At 40.7% G+C, this 23,559-nt stretch overlaps 1 protein-coding gene across 1 annotated transcript in view; it reads right to left on the reverse strand.

Annotated features, from left to right (window-relative positions):
- LOC126281290 (phospholipid-transporting ATPase ID) overlaps positions 1–23,559 on the reverse strand; it is a 1,237,896-nt gene that overhangs the window by 1,087,598 nt on the left and 126,739 nt on the right. The window contains 1 exon segment of the mRNA XM_049980113.1: positions 1,509–1,567. Within this exon segment, the coding sequence (XP_049836070.1) occupies positions 1,509–1,567 (59 nt within the window).

Here is a 23,559-nt window from a genome sequence, read left to right on the forward strand (position 1 = left end):
TAATTGGTAATATACATGCTACAAGTTAAAATCTGGAATCAAGCCACTCACCTTCATCCTTAGTTGTAAATGGTAGAGATTATCTTTTTCTTGGTTTTCCAGTGTTATTTGTAATCATTTACAACAAGTTCCTTATATCAGAATAAGTAATTTCACTTGGGAAAAAGATTAACTTGTTGATATGTGCATGGATAGAACTGTATTTCTAATACCATTTGGTATTTACGAAGTTAATACACAGGGTATTTATACAACTTAGTGTTTACTGAGGGTAGGTGTAACATAATTTAAAAGTGCTTCGTTTATGATATTTTAAGGTATTTTTCCAAAGCAAGAGAAGGCAACTTATTTTCTTTAGCACTTGAAGTGTAGGTTCTTCCCATGCAATCTGATATGAAGACATACTGCAGATGTTTTAGTTTTCCCTCCCATTTATAATATATGATGAAAGGATGCAGAGTAGCTTCCCCGTTACATCAAGGTGGCCGTAAGTGAGGTAGTGGCCAAAAGTAGAGCCTTGACCCTATATGAAAATCACGTTTTTTATGATAAAAAGTGAATGTCGTACAAAAACTTAAGATTCTTATTTTTTATATATTTTATTCTCGCATTAAAATATCATTTAATGAATTAACAAACAATAAGAGGATAATGTTGCATAAAAAGGCTAACATAATAATTTAAGTTTGTTAGAATTACATAGGCCTACCTTAGTATTCATAGTGTAGAAATCGTCTGCTTTTCACCTCACTAGTGTGTATTGCAGTAGTAAAATATTATTTTATACAAGAACCCATGGAGATCCCATCTTGAAATTTTGCATGCATGCATGCATGCAGTTAGACTGGACAACACATACAATTTTTATAAAGAATTCCGAGGGTACGTATTTTGGAAATTTCAAAAAATGTGTTTTTGAAATAGTTTAAAATTTTCAGATTTAGACGGCATAGTCATGTTACATATCAAATTGTAGGGAATTTATAGACGAAAGCAATGGTGCAAGTTTGAGATCTATAGGTTGTATAGTTTTTGAGCTACAGCATTTTAAAACAATCATCGATTGATCAAAAACGGAGGTATTTTTGATTTCTAAACCCTTGAAACTCAAAAACCAAAGGTCAGAAAAATTTGAAATTTCAAATTTTAACTAGTCTTCGTGGGTACATTACCTGAAAAAAAAAAAAAAAAAAAAAAAAAAAAAAAAAAAAAAAAAAAAAAAAATCATCCAAATCTGAGATATCAACGTTCTGACTTTTAGTTGATTTGAGATGGAATGACCCAGCTACATAAATAAATAGATGCTCTTAAAGGTACAAATAACTAATTAGAGCGTTCAGCTAAGTTGCAAACTGATGTGAATTCATCTTAAACATACTTTTTTGCATTCCTACTGTAAGGCACCATATTCCACAAAAATCAGCATATAACCTCAGTGTGTGTATTCTCGAGCAATATTTAAAATCACCAACTACAGTATCTGTGTTTAACATAAGGAGATGACTCACCGCGTAGCTGAACTGGGCATTGTATTCCCGGTCGTTGGCGCGGATGCGTCGCTCAGTCTCTGAAAACACAAACAAAACCGCCAAGTCAGGCACGAAACATACTGTGACAGCGCCAAACATCTGACATACCACACTCCTTCAACACCACCAACTTGTGTACTCACCAACAACGACGGGCGGGGAAATGCATTTCTTTAAAATCGGTGTTTTACGGAGCAGTCGTTGTAAACCTGTGTACATTTATCATAATTTCTCAACCCACCTGACACCTAAAAAGCTTCACCGTCTGTAGCCCAAAATATTTAGACTATATAGTTGATAACCAAAGTTAAATTTAAATATCGCGGCAAATTTTCGATAAAGTCCGGTTGTCTGCTACAACAACCGGAGAAAAAGACCATTGCTGCAAAGACATTCTCCCCATTGCTGCAAAGACATTCACCACGAATATGTTGCACCCCATAAGCAGAGTCGTGACATGATTTGTCAATAGCGAGTACTTTTCTGCATAATCAACATGGAGGTAAAAAAAAAAAGAAGGGAGATGACGCTATAGACTTCCGCTAGAAGTTGTTTTGCAGCCAGAGTGGGTGGGGCCTGCCACCATCTTAAACAGCCTAAAACGTTAGCGCACTACTGTTTACGATTGATCTTGTTCATTGTATATGTTGCGCGCACGCACCAAATGTTAAGTACAAAAAATTACAAGGCTTGCATGAATAATATAACGGCAGAAAGGCAATTTCGAACGTTTTGTTCTTGAATGCGTATTTGGTTTAGTAATACATCTGGCATCATTAAGGTAACTTAATTTTTTTAAAAGTATTTTCAATGAGCAAGAAGAGATAAAAGTGGTGTGAAAAGCGCGCTTTTGTAATCCATTTAATTCCACTTTTGGTGTATTTGTATCGATAGCAAATGAAGCTGGAAATAGGAACCAATGCTTGTTTATTTACCGCTACTGCTTACTGTTAGTTACATTTTCAGCTTTCAACTCGTGTGGACAACATTTTTAATGTTCACGTCTGCAAAAAACTTGCCTACGTATTCTTTCCAGCCTATAAACGTGTGCAATGAGGAACGAGGCAAGGTATGTTATCGTATCTTGTACATGTCAACAATGAATGTCAAAGAAAAAGAACTGCGCCGAGATATATCTCCATACAGAATAGAGTTCTGTTTTATTAGATTGTCAGACCATTAGTTTCATTGTAGTTTACAATTCCTCAATTTGAAATCTTACGTATGACCCGTCATTCTGTGTGAGATCAATAATAGTAATGCCTGTTCCACCATTGTGCAATACTATAAATGAGATCTCGCGAATGGTCTCAAACCATTCGACCCCGTATAATGAGTATTCTGCTTTAAAATCTAAGTCACTTTTTGAGTAATGATGGCCTAACCTGTGTAACATATAGGCTTACCTTTCCACGAACAGCCTATTTGCATCTTTTCCCGGAATATTTCTAGCCAGTAACTGTCAGTTTTTAACCAAACGCATCACAATTGGAATGGATCATCTGATTCACTTTACATTTGACTTTCATTTTAGGATTTTCAACGTGTCTACCCCTATATCAAGCTTCGTGATATACGAATAGTTATAGTTTCATGTTCCATGTAGCATTTGCACGACAAGTAGAAATGCTGTGAAAAAGAGTCATTTTATATTAACATATTTTTTGTGTAAACATGTCGCTATGATAATCTTAGTTTTTTTTGTTTTTTTTTTAATTAAATACCTATACATGTTAGTAATTCCTATCCATAACTAGTTACACATTACAATATTAGATAGTCTTCTGGGAAATAGGAGCTGTCAAAGTGAAACTGGGTAAGTGATTAACACTTTTGATTGCAGGATTGTGAACCCTTGTTTGCGCTGCAGAAAACTTTAATGGGGCGTAATGAATGTGTTTTTCTTCTGGTATTTTAATTATGTAGATCATTATTTCTGTTGGAGTGCAGCGGATTATTCACAAAAAAATTCTTGATGTAATATCTATACTGTGAGGCTGATAGATTGCTACTACGAGATGCCGTATGAACAATCAGCGCGGTCATCTAGCCTGTGTGTTGTGCGGGGACGAGACTTTCACTATGTGGCTCGGATGTCGGGGCAACTACAAAAATCGATAGCTGCCCCCACCGGTCGAAACTGAAGACGGACACGTCGGAGTGACATCACGAGGAAGTATGACCGCGGTGAAGCATGGAGGTATAAATACGGTGAACCTACGCCGACTGGTGTGGACGTGCGGTTCTAGGCGCTTCAGTTTGGAACCTTGCAACCGCTACGGTCGCAGGTTCGAATTCTGTCTCGTACATGGATGTATGTGATGTCCTTAGGTTAGTTAGGTTTCAGCAATTCTAACTTCTAGGGGTCTGATAACCTTAAATGTTAAGTCCCATAGTGCTCAGAACCATTTGAACTTAATGCTTTCGGTCATGTAAAATGGCGGACATAGGCTTCATGTCTGAAGTAATGACAATTCCCTTCTTGTACCTCCATGATGATCACAGCACGCTATTGTATTTAGTTTTTATGATTAAGTTCAAAAATGGTTCAAATGGCTGTGAGCACTATGGGACTTAACATCTGTGGTCCATCAGTCCCCTAGAACTTAGAACTACTTAAACCTAACTAACCTAAGGACATCACACACATCCATGCCCGAGGCAGGATTCGAACCTGCAACCGTAGCAGTCGCGCGGTTCCGGACTGCGCGCCTAGAACCGTTAGACCACCGCGGCCGGTTATGATTAAGTAATTACTGCTCCTTACAGATTTTTAGTGTTGTTGTAACTATTAGTACAAAATGCCTGAAGTAGTTTGAAGAGAAACGTTTCGTGGAAAGAGACGGAGACACTGCTAAATATGTAAAAGAAAATGTGTGTTGTTAGATTTCGGCTCGGTGATTTAGTGGTACGACATATGATACATATAGCTACCTTATATCACGCAAATAATTTCAACTATTATAAGCTGGCTGACTATTCCTTCACTTCATCACCAGTTGAGGGTCTACCACAGTTTAACAGTCATGAAGCTCCCGGTCATTTTTGTTATAAACTGTGACAACAGATTTCTTCAGAAACTATAGTTCTGAAAACTGTATTAGTGAGTGCGAAGAGTATAGTTTATAGTGATTTGTGAAAGTTTTAACAATAGGAAACGTATAAGTGTCACAACAAATCGCCAGTAACTAAAAAACATATCTGTCTTTCGTTTCCTGAGGACCTTGGGACTTTGTTCATTTGAATTATTTATTCATAGTTACAGCTTTCAACAAATTTTCGTTACCTTTAATTCTTTTGCATGTTGAAAACATCAAATTACGGTGAATGAATAACTCTGCTTTTACTATACGACACTCAGTTTGTTTCTAGTGTCACATTATAAATTGTTCACGTGATTGGAAGACCTTTTCCATAAAAGCACTGCTGTATGGAACCATCATCTTTGTGACAATTCTGCAAATCAATACATAAATTCATCATTTGGATTTGCAGCTCTTTGTTTTACCGTGTTTGCAGTTAAAATTGTTGGATGCAAGGTCCGCCAGTTATGCGAAACACCGTTTTTCCAAGTTTCCAAACATGTTTCAGCACCTCTGTGCCATCATCAGTGATTTTCTGTTTTATTTAATCTGTAATGTGAACATTTTTACTAAATGATTACAAAATTATGTGGATATTTAGTTCAAACAACAATTTGTTTATTTTTGTTAGTACCGTCACACTCAGTTTGCATGGTTTTTCAGGACGACTTGTGTATTATTTATTACGAGTCGCTTGTCATCTACAAGCAATCATAGTTTGGTTTTTGGTGACAAGCTGTCTGTAATAAATAATACAGAAGTAGTCCTGAAAAACCATGCAAAAAACGTTCAAAGTGTGTGAAATCTTATATGAGGCTTAACTGCTAAGATCATCGGTCCCTAAGCTTACACACTTCTTAACCCAAATTATCCTAAGCACAAACATGCACACACCCACACCCGAGGGAGGATTCGAACCTCCGTCGGGACCAGTCTCACAGTCCATGACTGCAGCGCCTTAGACCGCTCGAAAAACCATGCAAAACGAGTGTGAAAGTAATATAAAAATAAGCGAATAGTTGTTTGAACTAAATATCCGCATAATTTTGTAATCATTTAGTAAAAATGTTCAGATTACAGATTAAATAAAACAGAAACCCACTGATGACGGCACAGAGGTGCTGAAACATGTTTGGGAACTTGGAGAAAACGGCGTTTTGCACAACTGGCGGGCCTTACATCCAACAATAATAAATAAATTATTGATATGAACGGAATGCCGAAAATAGAGAACCATTCATACTTCGACATCTGACACCAAACATGGGGCAGAGATGCCGAACTATTCGGTAAAAAACTGAACACCTGGCTATAACAAAATCATTCTTTTTATTTCTTAACTCTATTTCTTGAACTGCTCTTCCAAGTTTGGTCATTTCATTTTCATCATATTTCTTTTTTTAAGTCTTCTACTCTTTTTGATGTACCATTCTTCGCAGCAAGTATAATTTATTTTGTGAAGTAACATGCGTAACAGTTACTGCACGAACTTTATGAAGTCGTGGTACCCACTTTGCAGTGAAATCACCAGAAAGTGATGAAGTTCGTCCTTCTTAGGACTGAACCGTTTCAGTTGTTTTTCAGAATATTTGCAAAATTTGAAGTATTCTCTCTTCACCACGCCACATGTTGATGAAGCTATACTTTTTTCTCACACAAATTCTTTGAATACAATTGTCACTCCACAATTTCTCAAAATGGAGCTCTTCATAACTTCAGGTGATAAATATGAGACACCTTTTACTACCTTTAATTTCAAAGGACATTTCTCTGTAATTTTTTAGATACATACTTTGTAAAATACCTGTGCTCTCATTTATGAAAATAAGGATATTATTTTGTGTGTAGTTCTTGCTGGCAGCAGTGGCACCAAATCCATTACCTACAAATGACTTTTTTTATGATTACATGCTTCGGTAACATCAACTAAAAGTAATTTATTAGAACCTGGCGCAATTTCCATAAGTTTTTTTTACGAACCGAGAAGTAATGATATACATTAAACTGAACAAGTCGTTTTACAAAACGGGGAAGAGTCATTTGACAGTCAAAAACTCAAGTTCAACTGATAATGATATGAAAAACTCAATTTTTGCATTCTAAGTGATGTTCAATTTTTTCGAAGTTCGTACTTTCAGGTGGTTTTTCTATTTCATATTATACAACAAAATTTGAGAGGAAACTTCGATAACATAGTGATATTTGAGAAGGTTGTTCTCCTTGAAGGAAAATCCGTCAAAGTACTAGATCACTCTAAGAAATTGGTGAACATGCAAGACATTTGTATAAGCAGTTCTCAAAGTTCCATTCACTTCATGAAGTAAGTAAGTGCCACAATGAAACATTTGTGGTTGATTATCTTCTTCACTGATTAGATATGCTTGCAAATCATGCAACATCTTCATGTTCACATTTGGCCCATCCATTGAAATTTGAATTATTCTTATGAGACAAATTCAAACCATTCAGATGATCCAGGAAACCTGACTAAATCAGACGCTGTGGCAGAATTCAAAAATATAGATGTTAAATATCTTGTAGACACAGTCAGATGATGTTGACCTCCGGAACGAACCAACAAATCCAGCTATCTCTCACCATATGACACACAACTTCCTCAACTGTAAATGTGGCCCAAGTCCATAAGTAATTATATATGACAACTTATCCTTGTGTATCTGGGCTTTGTGGCAATCATTCCGTCAAGAAACGTAATATGGAATGTATCTATTGTGTTTCCCGAACTTATTACTGCAGAATGAGACATGACTTCATTCATAGCCCATATAATTTTAGATTTTGCTGTCTCATTAGTAAATAAAAATGTTTCGACGAGTTTTGTAACTTTCATCATATGAAGTTCTAGAGGCTGTAGCAGGTGCAAATAATGGTAATCCGCAACTGCCATTCAAATTCTGTTCAAAAGAAACTTGTCACTATACTGGCACCGCTTTTACTACGGTAAAACGCAACATTTTTTTTCCCTTTAAACATGAATGAACCAACGGTGAATATGACTCGACAGATGCCAAGTTATGCTCCACGAGCAGTACTAATGTAGTGTGGGGGAACATTTTTGGCTAATGAGAAATCGATATTAACTCTGATCGTCCTTAACAACTTTAGTACGCTTAAAATTACAACAGTTTCTTATTAGTTATGAAAATCTTTACGAAATTTTTTTCCAAAAAGATGCACAATAAAAATATTCATCCACAAGTTGCAGTGGACAGAATTAAAGAAATAGCTGCTGTAACTAATACTCCTCGAGCAACACATGAGATGGCAGTACTGTCATTGACAGAGCGAAAGTTTTTATGTCACTTCCAGTAGGCGTATACACCGCAAATCGCTCAACAAAGCCACACCTCATTATATCTCCATCTACACGTGACTCCCAAGATTGCAAACCTCAGTAGCAGAGGCTTTGTTACATGGATTGTGCATTTGGACACAGAGGTGTCCTGGAGATAACAGAGACTTAGGAGTTCCGGTGAATCTTATTAAATGGACTTCTGGGTACAAAAATTTTGGGGGTGGAGCTAACTTTCTACTCCCTTCTAGAACCGTACCCGAGTGACACACACAACAAAATTCATAACCACCTAATCAATTTCACTACATTTTCACTACTTTCATGACCATATGTTTCTTTTAATAACTTCCTCATGACTTTCGTGATCTGGAGACGCCTCGTTATATTCTTTTGCTTTCGTTGGAGTACGCTGTAATCATGCACATATTCGAAAGTATTTCTTTACGAATAAGTTTTAGTTTATGTCACTCAATGAGATTCGGCTGTTTTTACTTTTATTTCACAGTTATTCGTGTGTCTTGATCATTTACTAATGCTTGGAAAGGAAATGTAGAACTATTTTGTTAATTAAGTAGAAAAATAATAAACAATCATAGTTGGCTTTCTCACCGCTAGGGACGCTAGTGTCGCTCCAGTTGTCGCGCGGTAACGATTTACACAACAGTGAGTGCCGCGACTGTGTATTTCGTTAGACTGTGGATGAACTGAGCCTTTACAGCACACAAAAATGAAAGTGCATTAACATTGCTCCGATGTTTCGGCAAAACAAGACGATATAACAAGCACCTAATTTCTGGAGTTTCAATTGGTCCTCTGGCATTGTCATTTGCTTACCATTGCGCTACAACATCTCTGAAACAGTTATTAAAGTTCCAATTCGAAATTCCGAATCAACCACTGTCGTCGTAAATGAAAGTAGCCAACAATGTTCCCCTGACCATTCGTTTCCGCAAACTAATTTGGTAAAACTGATACGCGTAAACCTATTTTCAATATTGTAATATTTCAAATACAGCAACAACCCTTGCATTTCACAGTGATTAAACTTCAACACTTAAATATTTCACGACTAGATTCGCTGACCATCGCCTCACAACGACAATGACCGGACACCTACCATTAGCGCAAAGTGTTTACTACCTGCATCTCCATCCACAGGGTGTCCCAGAAATGTTGCGGCAAACTTCGAGGGGTTGTAGAAGGTGTCTTGCGGGACAAATCGAGGATAGGAACCCGTCTCCGGAAACACCATCCAACGACGCTACACAGCGTGTAAGTTACAGGCGCCGACATATGCCACCAGACCACCTCTGCAGCAGGAAATGTTAATTTGTGCGCTGACGGACCATAGGCAGAATATCTCGCAACGTTACTTGTTATTCAGTGATCGCCAGTGGCGCTACCTTCTGCATAGAACGGCAGTCTCTCACATAAATGCGATGCTCTGTTTCCTCGATGGCTGACTGTTTCGGGCAGGCGTTTCCAGTTGTTTTCTCCCTCAAGCCTCTAAAATCTCTTTTTATCCGGTACACAGTACAAAAATAAACTGCTGATGGAAGCCCATGTCCGTCATCCACTAAGGCAACGGAGCACCGCATTCACAGTAGACACGGCCTTTCTAAGCAGAAGCAAGCTCCATCTCCACTGGCGATCGCGGCAGTCGGTCATCACTGAATACGAGGTCTGTTCAAAAGTTTCCAGAACATTTCACGATTTCGCGCCAATGGCGTGTTGGAGCCAAATGCGGTTGGCATCCCTGCAAATGCCTCTGTTTAATTTGCAACTGCGGGAAGCTTCATTATTATATGTTATTGTTCAATGCCGTATTGAGCAGAGCGTTGTTTTTTTGTTATGGTTTTAGGGCGCAAAACCGCTACGGTCATTAGCGCCCGGTCTGTGACTTAGGAAAAGGTAAAAAATGAAACTGGAAACCAGCCGCAATGGGAACTAAAGTCAAAAAAATTGGGGAAACTAAAAACAAAAGGAAAGCTTAAAAACCACTATAGAAGGGGGGTTGTTTGTCCCCAAAAAGAGCTTCAAATGACTGACGTCATCTCACTGGCACTAATAAACTCGAGAACGCGATCGGCTGATCGCGTGTCATCTGCTAAAATGGACGATGTATCAGGCGACAGCTGTAGACGGGCGCGTAATGGAGTTTTAGGGGCACTCAAGTAAAAGGTGTCTTACCGTCCACAGCAGAGAGCAGTGGGGACAGAGTGGGGGAGGATCGCCACTTAAAAGATGTCGATGGCTATAAGGACAGTGCCCTATCCGGAGTCTAGTTCAAATTACCTCCTCCCGACGACGAGGTCGGAAGGAAGAGGTCCAAGCAGAGGGAAGAGCTTTCACGTCCCGCAATTTATTATTGGGAAGTGTCGACCAATATGCGTGCCATAAAAGAGCAACACGACGACATAAAACACTCCGAAAATCGGCGAAGGGAATCATGCGAATCGCTGGCCGAAGAAGAGAGACTGCAGCCTCATTTCCACAGATACCAACATGTCCTGGGATCCAGAGGAACGCCACAGAGACGCCCCCCAAGTGGAGCAAGTGGAGGCAGTCCAAAGCAGAACGTTGTGTCACACAGTTTGCGAATTTCGAGATGGCAGAGTAAGAGGGGCAACGCGTCTGCATTAAATTTGGCGTGAAACTTATGAAAACCTTTACAGAGACACACCAAATGATGCAGCAAGCCTGCGGTGATTAGTGGTTAAGCCATACTCGGTGTTACGAATGGTTCACACGGTTTAAAATTGGCCAGACGGAAGTTAAATATGGCCCTCGTTCAACATCTACCGACAACGCTCATGTCAGGAACGTCAACGAAAATTGTGCGTGTCAATCGAAGACTGACTGTCGGAGAAACTGCAGAAGAATGTACATTCCAGTTAGATCATGTCATGAAATTCTTACACACCAACAGCATCGTGTTGGCGCCAAATTCGTCCCACGGCTCACGAGTCAAGATCAGGAAGTCCTTTGCCTCCCAATCTAAGAGGCGCTTTTGGATCGTGCAAATAACGACGTGTTTCTTAAGAGAATCGTGACTGGTGATGAGACGTTGCTCTAGGGTTATGATGTTGAGATCACGGTTCAATCTTCACAATGGGTCGGGGAATCATAAAATCCATGGTAAGTGCCGCAACTGCTGTTTTGAGGAAATCTCAAAAAATTCCGAGAAAGCATTCCTATTTGATATCCTTATTCTATCAGTTTAATACGTCACGGCTGCAAAATACTAACGCGAATTCTTTACAGACTGATGGAAAAACTGGTAGAAGTCGACCTCGGGGAAGACCAGTTTCGATTCCGTACAAATATGGGAACACGTGAGGCAATACTGACCCTACGACTTACCTTCGAAAATAGATTAAGGAAAGGCAAAGCTGCGCTTCTAGGATTTGTTGACTTAGAGAAAGCTTTTTACAATGTTGGCTGGAATTCTTTCAAATTCATACAGAAACCAGATGGCAGTTATAAGAGTCGAGGTACATGAAAGGGATGCAGTGGTTGGGAAGGGAGTGAGACAGGGTTGTAGTCTCTCCCCGATGTTATTCAATCTGTATATTGAGCAAGCAGTAAAGGAAACAAAAGAAAAATTCGGAGTAGGTATTAAAATCCATGGAGAAGAAACAAAAACTTTGAGGTTCACCGATGATATTGTAATTCTGTCAGAGACAGCAAAGAACTTGCAAGAGCAGTTGAATGGAATGGACAGTGTCTTGAGAGGAGTATATAAGATGGACATCAACAAAAGCAAAACGAGGATAATGGAATGTAGTCGAATTAAGTCAGGTGAAAATGAGGGAATTAGATTAGGAAATGAGACAAAGCAGTTAAGGAGTTTTGCTATTTGGGGAGCAAAATAACTGATGATGGTCGAAGTAGAGAGGATATAAAATGTAGACTGGCAATGGCAAGGAAAGCGTTTCTGAAGAAGAGAACTTTGTTAACATCGAGTATAGATTTAAGTGTCAATAAGTCGTTTCTGAAAGTATTTGTATGGAGTGTAGCCATATATGGAAGTGAAACATGTACGACAAATAGTTTGGACGAGAAGAGAATAGAAGCTTTCGAAATGTGGTGCTACAGAAGAATGTTGAAGATTAGGTGGGTAGATCACGTAATTAATGAGGAGGTATTGAATAGGATTGGGGAGAAGAGGACTTTGTCGCCTAACTTGACCAGAAGAAGGGATCGGTTGGTAGGACATGTTCTGAGGCATCAATTTAGTATTGGAGGTCAGCGTGGAGAGTAAAAATCGTAGAGGGAGACCAAGAGATGAATACACAAAGCAGATTCAGAAGGATGCAGCTCGCACAGGATAGAGTAGCATGGAGAGCTACATCAAACCAGTCTCAGGACTGAAGACAACAACAATATTCTTTTATAGCCTAAACGAATGAAGACAGGTAATCTACAAATATTTTTAGAGTAAGGTTACTGTAAAACATTTAACAATACCAACAAGAATTGCTGACTGAATGAATCAAGAACAGGGCTATGTGCCAACTCTCGAACATAAAAATCGGGCTAAGTCTGTAAATAAAGGGGTGCGGGAGGGATGATGATGATGATGATAATCTGGAAACTACTGTTTACAGTTTTTCTATTATAACTATATTATAATCATAAGTCAATTAGGCCTACAGAAATGCTGTGATAGCAAAGAAATAGTTAAAGAATAAAGACAAAATCAAGCACGTTACTGTGTTCTTACATGTTTTATTTCAAAATAAATGCCTTTTACGAAGTTCAAAAAGTTACACTATGTATTAATTTACCACTATTTTATAAACAAAATATTACAGTGTTACAGTCTAGAAACAGCTGCTGTGTTTTCTCTGATTTTGGTAAAACAGTTTGTTTTCTTGTTTGAGATAAGGTATCTTTTTTAAGTCCTTGTCAGTTTTCAGTCTGGCTGTTAGTTCAAGCTGGAGTGGATCTAAGCCTTTTATCGTTTCCATCTTCACACCTTTTTTGAATACATTCCTTTGATTCCACGTTTCAACTTCATTGTTTTTTTAAGCGCTTTTCTTGGGTTGGTTATGGAAACTTTAAGCCAAACGGCCTTGAGAATTTCTAACTTTTTCGTGATGCGTTCTTTAGCTACTTTGGAGAAGTCATAAAAATCATCATCGTTCATCATAGCGGTTAGAAAAGGAGTTTTGCTATTGGCATTACACAAAACTTTCACAAGATCCAAAGGAAATTCACATTTTTTTACTCTTTTTTTTTCAATTACAGCAAAGTCTCGGTCACAGGTTAAGTATGAGTCTCCAGAGACGACATACTTGTGGTGAACTTCGTCAAAGAAATCATTACAGACCAAGTATATCCACAGGAATAGCACCTTTTTTTTACCACACTTTTTTCTGGGTAATCTCTCTTAACACACAGCTCAATATTTCGTTGCCTCCCCTGCCACTCATGCCCTCGTGCCGAAGAAACACAAAACCTCTTATTATCTGCCATATGCAAAATCCCAAACTGTAACAAGAAAGTTGACGTAAATAATACATTTGGCACTGTGACAATGTTGGCAAAGAGAAACCCTGTTCTAAATCTATGAATACTGTGTATGGATCACTTGGAGTGGTAGAATATACATGATCACGCTTCATCTCTTTAGCTTTTTCAGCGCGTCTATGATGAAATTCTACTGAAGTACAATGTACAGCTCTATAGGTTGAGTCATTCAATTTTAAGCAGATAACATGTGTTACAGGTATCTTTCCTTGGCCGGTGAAATCTCAGTTTGGGAAAGTTTTCTTTCAATACTTTTTTGTAGTGCAAATATCTAATATTTGTGTTTGCATAAAGCGTAACAAAAGCCTCATACATTCTGCCATAATTTAAATCTTGGCTTTAAAATAGTAGGAAGCTTTTAGCCCTTGTGTAATGGCTTTCGTCCTTGGGGAAACTTTTGATGTGTTCAACAATGCGTTTTTCATCAGCAGCTGTTTATTTCCTACCTTTGTTTTTATTTCCACTACGTTCAATGTAGGTAACGTCGCCACTTTTTTTTGCTTTTACTAAGGTTTCCACCCTTCGCCTGGTAATTTTATGAACACTAGCCTGTCTGCGACTCTCCTCAACCATGACGCCTTCTTTTAAAATTGCATGCACTTACGTTTACCATCAAATGAGAGTTTTGCTTAACTTTATCACCTAGTTCGTAGAACTGATTGAATATGTTTAATTTGTGTTCCGATGCAATGTGTCTACACTGATAGCAGCAAACACCGGCATGAAACTCACGACAAACAAACACGATAATTAGAGGCATTAAATAATTTGTGACTGCCACGAATAACCTGTTGGTTTGCTACTTTGCACAGTTAGTAGGTCTAATATAGTCCAGAAACCAAGTCAAACATAACCTAACGTGGTCTGCATAATCTAAACATAGGTTAGCTTAAAACGCCACAGAAATATCAATCAACCGAGGTTCTTCAAAAATGCGTTAGTTCTAAGGCGTTGAAGTTATCATATACACTTACCTCATCAGGTGGAAAAATGGTTCAAATGGCTCTGAGCACTATGCGACTTAACATCTGTGGTCATCAGTCCCCTAGAACTTAGAACTACTTAAACCTAACTAACCTAAGGAGATCACACACATCCATGCCCGATGCAGGATTCGAACCTGCGACCGTAGCAGTCGCGCGGTTCCGGACTGAGCGCCTAGAACCGCGAGACCACCGCGGCCGGCTCATCAGGTGGAGGTTGTTGTAGAGATACAGTAACTTTCTTATTATTCTCACATGGTTTCCCCTCGCCTCTTAGCTTCTTATTCATTTGCGAAACACTACCTTCACCCCTTTTCCGACGCTTTCTTGTTTCATGCATCACATAAACCACAATATCAAACACAACAGACAGGACTTATCACTGCAACTTGAACACAGTCGAACCTCGAACTAAAAACAACAGCACGGGCACATAGCCTGGATTTTGTTTCTGAACAGGTGGCACTTAGCACCTGGAGCATTCTGGTTGCAACGTTTCAAACCACTTCCACACTGATTACTAGATAGCCCCGTTTTTATTGACGAACGTTAGGCACATAGATCATATTTTGACAATAAAACGAAATTTTCATTTTAGGCACCTGCATCGAATTTTATAATTAGTCGACAGTTCTCCAACACCACAAAAGGCTAGCAGGTCAAATGTCAAAGCCATGCTGATAGTTTTCTTAGACTTTGAAGGATTAATTCATCACGAATTCCTGCCACAGGGAGAAACTGTTAATCGATGGTACTATCGGGACGTGTTGCGACGTCTGCGAGAAATGTGAGAGCGGCCTGGAATGTGGCCAGACAGTTCATGGCTCTTGCATCACAACACAGCCGCACATTCATGCCCGTTGGAGCGTGACTACTGCACAAAAAAAATCACTCTGCTGCCTCATCCTCTGTACTCTGCAGAGCTGGCACCTGCAGACTTTTTTTAATTTCCAAAGGTGAAAACCCCGTTGAAAGGACGAAGGTTTGCAACGATGGACAAAATAAAAGCAAACGGCGCTTAGCACGATCCAGCAAGAGGCGTACCAAGACTGCTCCCGGAAGTGGAAACTGAGGTGGGTAACGTGTATCAATTGTGGGGGAGATTATTTCGGAGGAGACCATCCACAGTAAATATAAGGTAAGCGTAGAAAATTTTTGTGGACAAAAGTTCAGGAGTTTTTTGAACAGACGCCGTAACAAATAACATTGCGAGACCGTCCACCTACATTTGCTTCGAAGGGCGGTTTTAGTGGCCAATCGCTGGTGCCTAAAACTTCAACGCTGTGTAGCGTCGTTGCATGACGTTCCTCGATGTTTCCAACCCACCATCTACAACAAATCGAAGTTCGTCTCAACTTTTCTGGGTCACGCTATATACTCGGCAAACTACTATACTTGCGGTACCACTACCCCTTCCCTCCGTTCCTGTTCCCTGTACGTAAAAAGGATGTTGGTCGCTCAATTAACGTATGAAATTTTCAATTACTCTGATACTCACGTGATGGTCATTACGTTAGATGTACGTGGGAGGAAATAATACGTTGCCGAAACTTTTTTTTTTGAACAAACGCTCTTGGAACTCCAAAAGTAAACCTCTGTGATTCAGCGCTTGCCATTGCTCTTGTAGCGCTTGCCATTGCAGTTTGCGGAGCATCTCCTTAATCTCGCGCCGACTAAAAATGCGCCGCTCTTCGTTGCGTTTTCCACAGGGTGACAAAACAAAACCGCCCTTCAAAATATTTGAGACTGACGCGGAATTGGCTCTTTTTAATGAACCTGAGAACTGGCCATCACAGAAACCGCTGGCAACACATGCGCTAAACGGTTGCTGTAACTTGTCGGCGCATGCTCATCCCTCGCATGCTCTGTTCCGAGTACTTCGTTGCGTCTTCAGATGAGACCTGGTTCAGTCAGGGTATGTGGGTTCATATAACACGCACCATTATGCATCAGAAAATTCCCATCAGCACTTCGAAGAGCACGTCAGGACTGGCAAAAATGGAAATGAGCGTAAGACATCCATCCGGATAAGTTCGGCAGCCAAGTCCGTCTTATTTCAGTCGATGCCACACTGGGCGACTTGCGCGCCGGTGATGATGATGATGACATGATGACAACACAACACCCAGTCCCCCGAGAGGAGAAAATCTCCAACCCGCCTTGCGTGGGAGGCGGGCATGTTACCACCCAGCTCAGCAGGCGCCATCAGGACTGGTGCCTCGGGCATGGATCTGTGTGATGTCCTTAGTTAGGTTTAATTAGTTCTAAGTTCTAGGGGACTGATGACCTCAGGTGTTACGTCCCACACTGCTCAGAGCCATTTGAACCATTTTTTGAACTTGGATCCATGAGCTGTTAAGTTGACTGTGCGATAATTTTCGCACGTCTTTGCTCTTGGAATCTTGGGAATTGTGTGGATGATGTTTTTCCTGAAGTTTCATACATTCCACACACCAACGTGAATAATTGTTTTGTAGCCAATCCCCAGACTTCTAGACTTCAGAAATCCCGATGGAGTGTGTGATCCATCCCTTCTGTCTTAAATCTTCCAAACTTCTAATACTGGATCGCCTATCTCTTCTCTGTCGACTCCTGTTTCTCCTACCAGGCCATCAGTAAGTCTCCCCCCCCCCCTATTTCCACCTGTCCGCATTCTCCTCTGTATTTAACAGTGGAATTCCCATTTCACTCTCAATGTTACCACCAATCCTTCTAATTTCACCGAAGATTGTTTCGACTTTTCTAATGCTGGATCAGTCCTTCCAACACTAAATTCCTTTTCGGTTTCTTCACATTTTTCATTTAGCCATTTCACCTTAGTTTCCTTGCACTTCCTATTTAATTCATCCCTATGTGGTTTGCATTTCTGCATTCCTGAGTTTCCCTGAACATTTTTGTACTTCTTTTGTCGATCAACTAAAGCATTTCTTCTGCCATCCATGGTTTCTTCATAGTTACTTTCCTTGTACCTACGTTTTTCTCTCCAACTTCTGTGACGCTCTCTCTTGAGATGTCCGTTCCACTTCAAATGAATTGCCTACTGCGATATTCATTATTGCAGTATCTACGGCTTCAGAGAAGTTCAAGCGTATCTCTTCATTCCTTAGTACTTCTGCATTCCACTTATTTATTGTCACTTCCTGGATGGTCAAACTTCACCATGTTCTTCATCATTACCTCACTACGTAAGATCCTATAATCCAGCTGAGCGAAGTACTCTGGGAACGCCGAGAATGAGATGAGCCACGCAGAGAGAGACATACATCTAAGTGCAGAAATAGATGAACGAAGGAGGCAAAGGAAACAACCTTTTGCGTATTTTTCTTCAGCCATTTTATATGGGTCGAGGAAGGCTAAGATACTAATTTTCCATTAGCACATGGTCAGTAATAATGAGTGGTAGTGGTAGTGGTTTCCCTTGCAGACGGGTCAACGTCGAAGAGAAGATGTAGTTGTACAGTTTAAGCATTTATATAAACGCGGCCTCTCGCAGAACTTCTAAACTACAACTAGGGAGTCCACGAGCGACCGCATTGGCAGGTTGTGCCAGGGCGAGCAATAATTCAAGCCAACCGTTTATTATTAAACTCCCAATGGGCTATACGATTAGGTTAAAACTGCAATAGAAGGGGCGATTATTCCCGCCTGACTGCCAAACCCGTTCTTCTTTTCGATATCTCTAACTGCTTATGCGATGTGAGAGAGATTATCAATACTTCTCTTTCACTGTATTACTTGTGCAGGGCATCAGAAGTTAGTTCACTAAAGACAATCCATTTTCTGAACATTGGAAATACGTATATATTTCGTCTCAAGTTTAATGTAAATTCGATACGTTAGCTCCATTTTGTACACAGCGACGTACGATATAACGTGCACCAAAAGGAAACTCACAACGACCTCTATTTTTACATTGCATACAGTTCGAATTTTGAGCAGTAGCTTACTTAATGTCGAAAAATTTCAATAACTATGATCATTAACGAAACGACAGGCAGTTCATCGTGAATATGACGAATAAGGCTATGAGATGTGATAAAGTAAATGGTTTTCACTGACGAGTTTCTCTACAAATCGTTCTATCAAACATTCACCAGCTTAAAATTTATTTCTTTTGTAGATAAACCGGTATTACATGTCCTCCGACTGTACGAAACACGCGCAACGTCCACGTCAAAAACAAGATTGATCCGTTTATAAAATTTACATTTCCTTTAAGCTATTGTGTATCATGCGCCATCATTTCTGCTTTTCTAGTTGGTCTTTTTAGCACATTCCTATCTTCACCTTATCTGTGGAGAAGGTCCTCATTTCTTGTCTTACCAAGCCACTTATTCTGTAACAATATGCTTTAAACGTCCATGATCACTTCCACAGAATGTTGTGTCGTTAATGTCATTTCCGCTGCTTCTTCAAAACACTTTCGTGTATCTCTGTTTACTCTCAATGCATATCGTTTACGCAGGAACCTCCATACCGTTCAACATAATCCATTCAACAGATCCTGTGATTCTTCCTCAGTATGGGTGAATGTGTCATCAGCGAATCATATCACTGATATATTTTCACTCTTACTTTTAAATCCCACTTGCTACACAAAGTTGAGTAACTTCTGGAAATACAAGTCCACTTTCTGTATACATTATTTAAATGAACTCATTTCCGCTTTGGGTTCTAACTGTTTTCATGTATCTATTAACAATTTCGTTTTTTTGTGACACTGTCATGTATCCCAAAAGATTTTAATACACTGTTCCAAGAAAAACATAGGAGAACAACGGTATATACGATGAATTTGCAGTCTTTAACTTCACATATTTGCAAAATTCTGTATCATATTACGGACAACAAAATTGGAAAATAACCGGCACGCCAATGAACTGGTTGTCCTGTGGAGGACAATATTTATTCAAATGAATTAAGACTTTTATGATTCTTGAAAGACGTATGAAAAAATGTACAGAACAAACACTTATCATTCAACGTAATTATATTTAAAAACAATATCGATTTATTATGTATATCATTCCTTGTTCTGTGTTAAAAATATTAGTAACCGTGAAATAGTTAAATGATTTTATGTAATTACTTACTCTGGTCTTAATGTTAGATAAGAATACACGTGAGAGACAAAACTTACGTTGTATTTTTGTTAAATATATGTGTTTTACTTAAAACCTTTATTTATGTATGTTTAGCATCCCTACACGTTAGGAAATTAATGACATTTTTTCAGAGTAACAGAACGCGCAATATAGCGCGAGCCTATGAATGATTGTTGTCGGCCATTTGCGCGGCCGCCACGTCTTGTCTGAATATTGCCAATATAAAACGGCACAGAGCCGCGACAATAATTACTAAGTTTACATTTTAATTATATGATTTAACTTCAGTGTCATTTTAATTTATCTCCAAAGGTTTATTGTAGCTTTCATTAAATTCTTGTGGTTGCAGCATCTTTTATCTCACAGAAATTAACTTCCTCCGAAATGATCAGTGCTAAATATGCCACACAATATTTCTCTACGCTAACCCATGACATTTAAGCAGTATTAATTTGAATGAAATCGCAGTGCAAAACGAATCTGGGATGTTTTGCAAACAGACGAGCTAATACGGTAGTTCACACCGGTTTGTGTGTATTTCATATCGCGCCCATTAAACCTACCAACAATATTTCCATAAAAAAGATTATGTAATTTGCCCTTGATAAGCTTCACTGTCACTTTAGTGTGTGTTGCGTCATTTTATGTATAACTATCCGTAAATGCGCCTACAAATCATACAGTTTAATGAACTGCACATGTACACACAATTAAAGCACACCACTAGACGTACAGAATGGAACACAACATACATATTAAAAACAACAAACCACCCACAAAAGAAAACCATTTACGTAATGAGGAATGTATACAATGAAATGTGGTGATGTGGAGTTTCTACGTGAAACGAGGGGGTAGGTGATTTGAACCAGATTCAGAAAGCACACAAACAAAAGCGAGTGTACATCTGCGCAACACCAGCATCACTGAGGAATTTTTGAAGGTACTGCTTGGAGTGGAGAAGAGTATGCTGACGGAAATTCATATTTTCATTGCCTTCAAAAGCCATCGAAAGATATACTCCACGAAGCAATCGAGCTTAGAAATGAGAGTTTTAGATTGCTTAAGGAAATAAGTACACACTTCTGGTTGTGTAACCTCTCTCGTGATATACACTCCTGGAAAAGGAAAAAAGAACACATTGACACCGGTGTGTCAGACCCACCATACTTGCTCCGGACACTGCGAGAGGGCTGTACCAGCAATGATCACACGCACGCCACAGCGGACACACCAGGAACCGCGGTGTTGGCCGTCGAATGGCGCTAGCTGCGCAGCATTTGTGCACCGCCGCCGTCAGTGTCAGCCAGTTTGCCGTGGCATACGGAGCTCCATCGCAGTCTTTAACACTGGTAGCATGCCGCGACAGTGTGGACGTGAACCGTATGTGCAGTTGACGGACTTTGAGCGAGGGCGTATAGTGGGCATGCGGAAGGCCGGGTGGACGTACCGCCGAATTGCTCAACACGTGGGGCGTGAGGTCTCCACAGTACATGGATGTTGTCTCCAGTGGTCGGCGGAAGGTGCACGTGCCCGTCGACCTGGGACCGGACCGCAGCGACGCACGGATGCACGCCAAGACCGTAGGATCCTACGCAGTGCCGTAGGGGACCGCACCGCCACTTCCCAGCAAATTAGGGACACTGTTGCTCCTGGGGTATCGGCGAGGACCATTCGCAACCGTCTCCATGAAGCTGGGCTACGGTCCCGCACACCGTTAGGCCGTCTTCCGCTCACGCCCCAACATCGTGCAGCCCGCCTCCAGTGGTGTCGCGACAGGCGTGAATGGAGGGACGAATGGAGACGTGTCGTCTTCAGCGATGAGAGTCGCTTCTGCCTTGGTGCCAATGATGGTCGTATGCGTGTTTGGCGCCGTGCAGGTGAGCGCCACAATCAGGACTGCATACGACCGAGGCACACAGAGCCAACACCCGGCATCATGGTGTGGGGAGCGATCTCCTACACTGGCCGTACACCTCTGGTGATCGTCGAGGGGACACTGAATAGTGCACGGTACATCCAAACCGTCATCGAACCCATCGTTCTACCATTCCTAGACCGGCAAGGGAACTTGCTGTTCCAACAGGACAATGCACGTCCGCATGTATCCCGTGCCACCCAACGTGCTCTAGAAGGTGTAAGTCAACTACCCTGGCCAGCAAGATCTCCGGATCTGTCCCCCATTGAGCATGTTTGGGACTGGATGAAGCGTCGTCTCACGCGGTCTGCACGTCCAGCACGAACGCTGGTCCAACTGAGGCGCCAGGTGGAAATGGCATGGCAAGCCGTTCCACAGGACTACATCCAGCATCTCTACGATCGTCTGCATGGGAGAATAGCAGCCTGCATTGCTGCGAAAGGTGGATATACACTGCACTAGTGCCGACATTGTGCATGCTCTGTTGCCTGTGTCTATGTGCCTGTGGTTCTGTCAGTGTGATCATGTGATGTATCTGACCTCAGGAATGTGTCAAAGTTTCCCCTTCCTGGGACAGTGAATTCACGGTGTTCTTATTTCAATTTCCAGGAGTGTACATGGTCCATTAAACACTGTATAAAATGTAGTATCATGATCGATACTGTACTGCTGACTAGTTACTGTCTTATACATAAGCCTTTATCCTCAGGCTAACTGAATTCAACACGTACATCAGTAAGAAAAATGTACGCGACATGTTGTCATCGACAACAGTTGTCAATTACCATGAAGGGTTACACAGCCCTAGAAGGAAGTCAGTTTACTTTTAACCTGTCGTTGTGCTGTAATATGATATCGAATCTTTTAGGAATATGAATGTCAGCAGGCTGCAAATTTACTGTACACAGCTATGGTGCCTGCCACTTGGGAAAAATTTCCGGACATTAGGACGGAGCGTTCAGGAGTTGTTTTTCTCTGAAAGACGGGCGGGAAATCTCTTCCACCCGTTACTCATCGGCAGGAGATTTTCCAACGGACAGCATAAACGAGCCCAAAAAAAAAAAAAAAAAAAAAAAAAAAAAAAATGAGATGGACCCGCCCACATGGTGCCAATGTGCAAAGGAAGCCCTTACACATCCATATAGTTGTGATCTCTCCCCAAACTATTTTCAGAGCGCTGAAGAGAGACATTAGTCGCTGTCGTTTTGCTTCGGACGAAGAGTTGCACGCCTAGATACAATCATGGTCCCGCAGGCAGCCGCAAACAGTTTTCATGAAGACACTGACCGTCCTGTCTCACTGTGAGGTAAATGTATTAACAGTTATGGAGAAAACTTTTGAAATAATTAACAGTTCACTTGCTTTGTTACCATATGCTTCGTTTCCATCTGACTGTCACTTATATAAAATGGATACTTTTGATCAGACACCCCCAAAAACATGTTTTTCATATTACGTGCAATGCACTGCCACCTACAGACAGGTGCTTCATATCAGCGACCTCAGGCGCCATTACACACCGTGAGGGAGCAGAATGGGGCACCCTGCAGAAGTCACGGAAGTCGAACGGGGTCTAGTGATTGTCACTTTCGTCATACGTCTGTAAGCGAGATTTCCACACTCCTAAGCGTCCACAGGCCCTGTGTTTCCGATGTGATAGTGAAGTGGAAATGCGAAGGGACACGTGCAGCACAAAAGCGTACCGGCCGACCTCGTCTGTTGACTGACAGAGACCGCCGACACTTTAAGAGGGTCGTAATGTGTAATAGGCAGACATCTATCCAGAAAATCACACAGGAATTCCAAACTATATCGGGATCCACTGCAAGTACTATGAAAGTTAAGCGGAGGGTGAGAAAACTTGGATTTCTTGGTCGAGCGGCTGCTCATAAGCCACACATCAAGCCGGTAAATGCCAAAAGACGCCTCGCTTCGTGTAAGGAGCGTAACCTTCTGACGATTGGACAGTGGAAAAACGTTGTGCGGAGTAAAGAATCATGTTACACAACGTAGCGATCCGATGGCAGGGTGTGGGTATGGCGAATGCCAGGTGAACGTCATCGGCCAGCGTGTGTAGCGCCAACAGTAAA

Source organism: Schistocerca gregaria, chromosome 7, assembly GCF_023897955.1.
Source record: "Schistocerca gregaria isolate iqSchGreg1 chromosome 7, iqSchGreg1.2, whole genome shotgun sequence".
NCBI classification, from domain to species: domain Eukaryota; kingdom Metazoa; phylum Arthropoda; class Insecta; order Orthoptera; family Acrididae; genus Schistocerca; species Schistocerca gregaria.